This window comes from Vitis vinifera, chromosome 14, assembly GCF_030704535.1.
Source record: "Vitis vinifera cultivar Pinot Noir 40024 chromosome 14, ASM3070453v1".
In the NCBI taxonomy this organism is placed as follows: domain Eukaryota; kingdom Viridiplantae; phylum Streptophyta; class Magnoliopsida; order Vitales; family Vitaceae; genus Vitis; species Vitis vinifera.
Genome location: NC_081818.1, coordinates 24,874,985 through 24,883,871, shown reverse-complemented (window position 1 = coordinate 24,883,871; position 8,887 = coordinate 24,874,985). Strand labels below are relative to the sequence as shown.

At 36.4% G+C, this 8,887-nt stretch overlaps 1 protein-coding gene across 1 annotated transcript; it reads left to right on the top strand.

Annotated features, from left to right (window-relative positions):
- The first annotated feature begins 2,213 nt into the window (after positions 1-2,213).
- Positions 2,214-7,052, top strand: LOC100265294 (transcription factor ICE1). Its single transcript, XM_002275675.5, has 4 exons — positions 2,214-3,680; positions 4,337-4,564; positions 5,430-5,600; positions 6,697-7,052. The coding sequence occupies exons 1-4, from the start codon at positions 2,316-2,318 to the stop codon at positions 6,778-6,780; spliced, it is 1,848 nt and encodes a 615-aa protein (XP_002275711.2). The 5' UTR covers positions 2,214-2,315; the 3' UTR covers positions 6,781-7,052.
- The last annotated feature ends 1,835 nt before the right edge of the window (positions 7,053-8,887 follow it).

Below are 8,887 nucleotides of genomic sequence, written 5' to 3'. Positions count from 1 at the left end.
TGGGCGACGGATGGACACAAAGAGCTGGCGTGGGGCAGCTTTAAGCTTCCCCAGACGTGAAGCAATGTCGAGACGACGACAGTTGTTTCGAGACTTCAAACTTGGGAAGCCAAGAGTTTTCTTGTTTTTTTTTTTTTGGCTAACCACTATGAATTTGGCGTTTATTAGGACGATAACGTTCCAAAATGTGTTGCATGTTTGCCACGTGTCTTATAAAGGTATCCTCACCATACGTGAAATCACGTGAAGAGAGAAGTAACCCACTCTCATAAAGTTGAATATGGTGTGTGCCCTGAATTTGAGGTTGGCTACGCCACCCACCACAGTCGGTTTCCCTTCTCCCACCTTCAACCTCGCTCTCTCTTCTCCTTTCAAAACGCCCCCAATTGCCAAAATCTAAGCTCATCTTTAGTAACTATTTTAAAAAACAATTCTAAAAACATAATTTTTAAAAATTATTTTATAAAATTAAAATTTATTTGAAAATAAGTGAAAATAATTTTTAAAATATTTTATTTTATATTTTTCAAAACAAAAAATAATTTAATTTTCAAAATATATATTTTTATTTTTAACTTTCAATAATAAAAATCTATTTTTGAAAACAATTATTAAACAAACTCGCTGATCCTCCGACCCTTGTTGAACTCTTTTTTTTTTTTTTTTGTCCCTCTCAATCCAGGACGGTTAAAGTTGTCTCTTAATTTTGTCCACATCCCTAAATAATTTCTAGCGTCGGAGAGAGACAAGTGTAATCGAAGCAGGACAGGCGTTGAACAACTGGAGAAGTGAAAGGAAGTGGCTTGGGAATTAGGTGCGGTGAATGGAAAGGAATCACGAGAACCTCGGCTTTCCTCCCATCAAACTTATTCCAATTTACTCTTTTGCATGCTCCCAATGGCAACGGCAATGGCCCATGGGAATGGGCGAGGGGCGGGTGACTCATTTTCTGTTCAAAAGAAATATCACTAAGAAGAATAATAACTCCTCGAGCCGTAACAAAATTGTGTTTGAGGCTTTGTGGAGGAGTTTAGACAAGCTGTCGAGCTCATATCTTGCTTTTTCACTTGCACTTCACATGAATAATTGAATATGCATGTCAGCAAAATTTCAAATTGAAGGATGAAAAGGATTTTTCATTTTTATGTTAATAATTAATGGGAAATAAATAAATCTGGGGTTTCATTGATAAGTATATCATGCAAGATGTGGTGATGCCATTAAAGGGAGGGTGGGCCGGGAGTCCTTCCGCCTCTAATTGCCTGTCGCAGATGAGAAATGTAGAGATACGATGACAAAGGAAGAGAGCGACCCATATCCAGAAAGGACCCACCACTTGAAGTGTCCTATTTCAGACAGCCATGTGGGGGTGGAAGTGGACCCACTTTCACAGCACACTTTGTTTTCATCTCAAGTTGTACATCTTGCTAGTATGAGATTTTAATATGCTCCGTGATTGTACAGTACATGTATTTCAGAGTGATTAATTAGGGGCAAGATTTTCACTTAAAACATAAAAGCCCCTTGAATGGATATATTAGTCCCATCAAAAGCGCTTCCTCTGAATTTAGTAAGGAAGCCAAAAGGGATTTCTAATATTGTCTCCTACATTAATAACTTCTATGTGTTAGTAAAATCATTGAAAATGTAATGATTTTATTTTAGGTATAGAATTTGTATTCGTGAAATATGTAAATGAAAATACATTGAAATCTATATCAATAGATATACGAAAATAATGAGATCTAAATATAAATTAATGAACTCAGAGTTTGTATAAAATAATAAGATTTAAATACATAATGATATGATATGATTAATCAAATTTTTTAATGTGTATTGATGCTGGAATCAGGATTATCATAAGAACATAATTCATAGAATTTAAACTGTAAATGACCCATTTTATAAATAATTATACGGATATTTTGAAATCATTCTTCATAATAACATCCGTTAATTTTCTTTTAAAAATTAGTTTGGAGTTGTGTTTCAAATACAAATTAAAAAACGTATTTTCAAAATATAATGTTTAAAAGTGTACTAAAAATCATACTTTCAAATAAATTTTTTTAAGAAATTTTAGAAAAATAAAAAAATATGGTAAAAGAAATCCATTTTAAAAAATATTTTTAAAATATAAGAAATGGTAAAAATATCTTCTCTATTTGGGAGATTGTGTTGTTTGTTTAGACAATAGGACGGAGAGGGAGGAGGAGAGGAAAAAGAGAGGGAAATAGGGAAAAAAGGGAGGAAAGTGGGGTAGTGGGGAGGAGAGTAATAATAGCTACTTTTAAAGGGATATATATTTGTACATGAGGGGCAGAGTTGTTAAAAACAATCAAAGCTGCAGCAGAAACCAGAAACAGATAACCACGCCAGCGGTCTCAGTTCGTTTCCTGTACATAACGTTCAAACTTTGGAATCTACAAATCTCTTCAAAACGATGCACTGAAAAAGCTACCTACCTTTTTCCTCACAGCTCCTTTCTTTCTCTCTCTTTCTTTCTTTCTTTCTTTCTCAAATCTCTCAAAGCAACTTCAGAAATGCTGTCCAGAGTGAACGGCGTCGTCTGGATGGATGGGGATGACGAGGACGCTGTTTCTTGGACCAGAAACAATGAAGTTGAGCCCAAGGACGATGACATGGGGGCCTCTCTTTCAACCTTCAAATCCATGCTCGAAGGTGACTGGTACGTCAACAGCAGTATGAACCCGGCTCACCAAGATATCCACGCCATCCAAAACCACCATGATATCAGAGACATTGGTTTTTGTTCGAATCCCTCTGCGGCAACTGATTCTCTGCTGTTGCAGCCGCTGGACTCCTCCTCTTCGTGTTCTCCCTCACCGGCGTTCACTCTCGACCCCTCACAGTCGCAGCCCTTCTTGCCCCCGAAGTCGTGCTTCTCTTCGCTGCTCAACGTCGTCTGCAGCAACCCTTTTGACAATGGCTTCGATTTGGGCTGCGAACCTGGGTTTCTCGCACCGTTACAGGGAATTCAGAGCTCGAATTCGCCTGGTTTGATGGGTTTCACCGGTCTCAGTTCGCAAACTCAGATGGGAACTCCCGAGCTCAGCTCCAGTTCCGAGTTTCCGATTTCTCGTTTGTTGCCGGCGTCAGACAGTACTGGAAGCTTAGGCGCTGGTTTTACTCCGGCCGGCTTTGAGGGTTTCGATGGTTCTGGTAACTCCCTTTTCCTCAACAGGTCCAAGGTTTTGAGGCCGCTCGAAGTTTTCCCTCCAGTTGGCGCACAGCCAACTCTTTTTCAGAAGCGAGCAGCGCTTCGACAAAGCTCCAGCGCGAGCGATAAATTGGGGAATTTAGGGTTTTTGGGTTGTAGAAGTAGTGAAGTACAGACGATGGTGGTTGATGGGAATTGGGGAAACAGAGTGGATGAAGAATTGGAGAAGAAAAAGAATAAAAATGAAGAGGAAGAGATCGACGAAGGGAGCTTCGACGTCTCGGGTTTGAATTATGATTCTGATGAGCCCACCGTGGATGAGCTCGCCAAGAACGGTGGAAGTAACTCAAATGCGAATAGTACTGTGACTGGTGGAGATCAGAAAGGGAAGAAGAAGGGGCTTCCGGCCAAAAATCTTATGGCTGAGAGGCGGCGGAGGAAGAAGCTTAATGACAGGCTCTACATGCTTAGGTCTGTCGTGCCCAAGATCAGCAAGGTAATCAATTTCTATGGCACATAATGCTTTTCCCTTGAATAAATTTATTAAAAATTGCTTCATAGGTTTTTCTTGATAATCTTCAGTTAGTGTATAGATTCTACCATTAAGATATATGACACTTGCTCTTGAAATAACTTCCTTATTCCATTTATTCTAGCTTAATGTTTTTTCCTTTCAATGTTTTCTCTTTTCCTTTAGGCTCCATTTGATTCTGGAAACTTAAAATTGACTTCATTTCTTATCATTTTTGAACCATTTCCTCCTTCTTTGAGAGAAAGAGCCAAATAGAGTTGTTTTGGAAGTTATGTAACCAGCATGTAAAGTTTAGCCGTTATATTTACTCTTGAAGTAATCTCTCATGGAAAGGATATGCAAAGGACTATGAGAATTTATGTGGAGGAACAACACCCTAGAAGAAATTCCAGTTAAAGATTAAGTTATAATCTTTTCATCTCAAAAGAAAAAAAAATGAAAATAAATTAAGCCGCAACTTTATAATTTTGCCATTGTGAATCCAATGATTCTAGGGAAGACAGTATCTGAACTGTCTCAAATCAGGGATCAGTTGTGGTTTCTTCAATGACACAATTGCTTTGGTGTTTTTACGCGTTTATTAATGTGTCTATTACTTGAACTAATGCTCAAATTTGCAGATGGATAGAGCTTCTATCCTTGGGGATGCCATTGAGTACTTGAAGGAGCTTTTGCAAAGGATCAATGATCTCCATAATGAACTGGAATCAACCCCATCTGGCTCTTTGCTGGCGCCGGCTTCTACAAGCTTCCATCCTTTGACACCCACACCCCCTACTCTTCCCTGCCGTGTCAAAGAAGAGCTATGCCCTAGCTCATTGCCAAGCCCTAAAAGTCAACCAGCAAGGGTAAATTTCATTAGTTTGCTGCAAGTAGAAATAAATTGTCTTATTTAATTAAAGTTTATGTCCAGTCAGTCCTAGAAAAAATAGGTTCTACAATTTGAATCGCACATCTTTTAGTTTGTCATGCTTAATATGTTTGTAAATTGCTTTATGTTTGAGTTGAAGTCTCCTATTAAAAATCACTCATACGTCCTTTGGATGTCTCACCTACCTAATAAGGATATGATGTGAGAACTCAAATCAACTTGGTAACCAAGAAAACAAATGAACTATAAAATGGGTGTCATGCTCAAATCTGCTTCCCAAGGGCACCGTATCAGTGTGCCAAAATAGCAAGCCTTCAGTTAATTTATATATCAAGTTGATTTCTTATTTAACTGATCACCAGTAAATGACTTGTTGTATTTGTACTTGAAGCAGTCATCTTTTTAATATATAGAAGAGATGCTGATTAGCGTGGATGACCAATAAATGGTCCTGTTTTTGAAATTGCTTTTTCCTCTTCATTTGATGATCTGATTTGTGTAATAAGCTATATAGCATATGGATGATGGTATTAATTTCTGAGACAACCTTGCAGATAGAACCTATTAATTAAAACCATGGAATCTTTGCTTGGTGAGGCCCACAAGCAGGTTATTGGTCCTGTATCAGTAATTGTTAAGTCTGCAGTTGGATCCTGTCCTTCTACTTAATGGTTTTGAGATGGAGCCCATAATATGATTTATGTGGCTTTGGCATTCAGTGGAATTGAATTTGATTTTTCAGCATTTAAAATATTATTTGTTATGTTCTCCAGAATTGATTCATGCCTTAAATACAGGGAATTCCTTTGAATCCGCTAATTCTGGACTTATTTATTTTGTAGGTGGAGGTAAGGGTAAGAGAAGGAAGGGCTGTAAACATTCATATGTTTTGTGCCCGCAGACCAGGTCTCCTGCTCTCCACAATGAGGGCTCTGGACAACCTTGGATTGGACATCCAGCAGGCTGTCATCAGCTGCTTCAATGGGTTTGCATTGGATGTATTCAGAGCTGAGGTATACTTCTTCCTTTATCACCACCTTTAGGGTCCTTTTTGTTTAATGCTTTAGTAAAGATTCAAAATAAAATATTGTTTAGTATGTTCATGGTACAATCTGTTTCAGTGATGAATGCCCTGCTCTCATGCTAGGTACCTGTATGAATGCATCTCTCTGCTTCACACAGTACTGGTGAATTTGCGTGCCAACTTTTTGATATAACTTTTCCACTAAAATAATGCAGGATACGGAATATACCATAGAAAAATTAGGATTTAAACTTGTTTAGTTGCATTTGACTCTTAAGGAGGGCTCTTCGCAAAGAAAAGTCCATATAGAAGAAAGCAGGTTTGAAATTGAGACAAGGCATTTGTTGTTAAGATATGGACAAAAGTCCTGAAAGTCTGAGCCTGCCCTTTCTTTGTTTCTTTCCATAAGATGCTTGTCCCCCGACCATTCCTATACCTATACCGTGTTCTAGCATCTGTGGTTCACATGCTCTGGACTGAGTGTTATAATTTTTTCTTCTAGGTGCCTACAAAGATGATTTCTAGAACCTCACTAATTTTGCTATGCCCATCCATTGTACAGACTTACTCACTTTGGTTGCTCTCTCAAATTTTAGTCACAAGTTTGTCCCATTTGCAAATCTTGAAATTTTGAAGGGCATGTGGACAGTTGAAAATGAAGTCATCCCATGATTTTTATGTATCTTTTGGAGGCACAAATCCATTTTGTTTCCTTGAGTATAACACCATTACCAATATTTCTAAGTATGGATCTCTCATCTCCCTAAAGTCATTAGTAGTTTTTAGTTAGGTTCCACTGACTTCCAGTCTATTGACTAAATTGCTAGTCAACTGTCATTTAAGATGGGTTCTACACTTCATCTACAAATTGGGCTCATTGTAAAATGCTATTAGTAAAGCTCAAGAGACACATTGAAATCCTATGCGGCATTATGGGTCACTTTCATATTCATGTTGCATCCAAATAGGCCCTATGTTTCTATACTGTTATCAGATGGGGAGTGGTCTTTGTTTTCTGGAGTGCAGCAATTTTGACTAGTAGATACAGTCCTCTAGACTTTGATTATTTCTCTGTTGTCTATCAGCAATGCAGGGAAGGCCAGGATGTACTGCCTGAACAAATCAAAGCAGTACTTCTGGATTCGGCAGGCTTCCACGGTATGCTGTAGCTCAAACGCCCGAAAATGAAACCCGCTTACAGATGAAGGCACTAACTGTAGTTCTATACATCGAGGAGTTCATAAATGCAGCCCTCTTCTCATTTCCCAGTAGTACAGGCTGTGTTCAGGCCAAATTCAAGTAGGTCAGCAAATGTTAAATGAGAATGGTAGGTTGGATAAATTGTCAGCGGGATATGTTTTCTTAGTCATGCTTTAGAAGCATTGAAAACAGTATTTTCGTTAGTAATTCCAGCTTTAGAATAAATTCTCCTTTTGATTGATGTTTTTCTTCTACTGCATTGGTATTTGCTCTGCTTACCTATGTTTTTAATTTTTCTTGGTTCATGTGCCTGATTTGGTAAGGCCTTTGAGTTGACATTTCCTAGTATGATCACAGCAAGTAGATATCCTAATCAATAAGAATCCGTTTAAAGTGATTCTAAGAAACATCTAGAACCCGAAAATTTTTATCATCAAAGTAATTTTTTTCTAATATTTTTTAGAATCCATGTCAAAATATGATTTGGGTTAATGTTTAGAATGATCAACATGTATCCAACCTTTTAATTCAATCATTCAACTTGGGAAGCATATGATCTTTGTTCAGCGCTGGGTCTTCTCTGGGCTGCCCCATGATTAGGATTTAAGGCAATTGTAAAGCCAGTTTGTCTCTACCTACTGGCTGGTTAGGGGTGTAATCCAAAAAATCGACAAATCGGTTCAAACTAATCAAAATTCATCATGTTGATTCGGTTTTCAATAATAAAAAAGATACAAATTAATGAGTTTTGGGTTTAAAGCAAATACAAATTTACAGTTGGGGTGAGGACTAAAAAATCTCATTAAGTTAGATCGAAAATGATTCATGATAATCAAATCAAACCCAATTTTAAAAGGTTGGATTTGATTTGGGTTTCACTTCAAATTTGATTAATTTAATTTTAAAAAAAATATAAAATCAATTATATTGATTGATTTAAAAAAGAAAAAGGAAAAAATGGAACCAATCTAATTTACACCTGTAAGGGAGGAACCCATATCAGAGAGGTGTACTCGCGTAAATAGTAAATACGAAGGAGATGTGATGGTATACCGTATACTTGACTTGAGTGAAGTAAATACTGGGAAATCCAGTGACCCAAGCTGTTGGATGCGTATGTGGCTAAAGTGGCTTTGAGGCCAGGTGGGTTTCCCACCAAGCAGGACGGGACATGTGATCTTCAGTCTTAAATTAATTTGGAGTTTGGCATTTGGTGATACGACATTTTAACTGTTTTGCGACGGGACCTCGTCAGCAAATGGGACCCCTCTCCTTCTACGGAAGACAATGGATGAGACAAATGTTGAATACAAAGGAGAGGGAGGTCACCGCAATGATTCGCTCTTACTACAGACATAATGAGTCCACGCTTTAAATTTTTAAAATGTATGTATCCAAGAATTCATTACATCTATATATATATAGATGGTAAGTTAATGGTAAGTTGATATCATTTAAATGCTTTAAGTTATTTAGAATAAAACCTCATACAACCAATTTTTGTTTAAATGAAATTTTTATGAAGCATACAAGTATTTTGATTATTTGAAAAATATTTTTAAAATTATGAATATTATTTAAATTAATAAATTTGTTGAATAATTTCGAATAAATAGCTTATAGGAGAAAATTAAAATTATTTGATTGTAAAAAGGAAATGAAATCATTCACAATTTGCAAATCTAATCCTCAATTTTTTTTATTTGATTAAAAAAGTAATTAAAAACTTAAATTTGAAAATCTAATCCTTTATTATTTTTTTTCACTTTTTATTATATAAATAATACTTTCTTTAAAAAAAGTTACTTTTTGAGTAAATTTAGGGATTGTTTCGTCTTTTCTCACTATTTCAGTTTTCTTCAATTTAAAAAATATTTATTTTGATAAAAACAATCACTTTTTTCTTGTAAAATTAATTGAATTGTTGAAGGGTATTTATGCAAAATAAAAAATAAAAAAAATTTCAAGTTCAAAAGTGGGAGGGGTTAGATTTACGAATTTGAATCTTTCCGGCTCCCTAATCAATTAATTCAAAAAATTAACTATTTGATAATCTATGTTAAATATGTCCTCGGG

What these genes read in the sequence shown, in the direction of transcription:
- LOC100265294 (XM_002275675.5), top strand. Translation starts at nt 2,316, where the DNA reads ATGAGGGGCAGAGTTGTTAAAAACAATCAAAGCTGCAGCAGAAACCAG. An exon ending in CTAAAAGTCAACCAGCAAGG is followed by an intron (nt 4,565 to 5,429) that starts GTAAATTTCATT and finishes TTTATTTTGTAG; the next exon opens with GTGGAGGTAAGGGTAAGAGA. An exon ending in TGGATGTATTCAGAGCTGAG is followed by an intron (nt 5,601 to 6,696) that starts GTATACTTCTTC and finishes GTTGTCTATCAG; the next exon opens with CAATGCAGGGAAGGCCAGGA.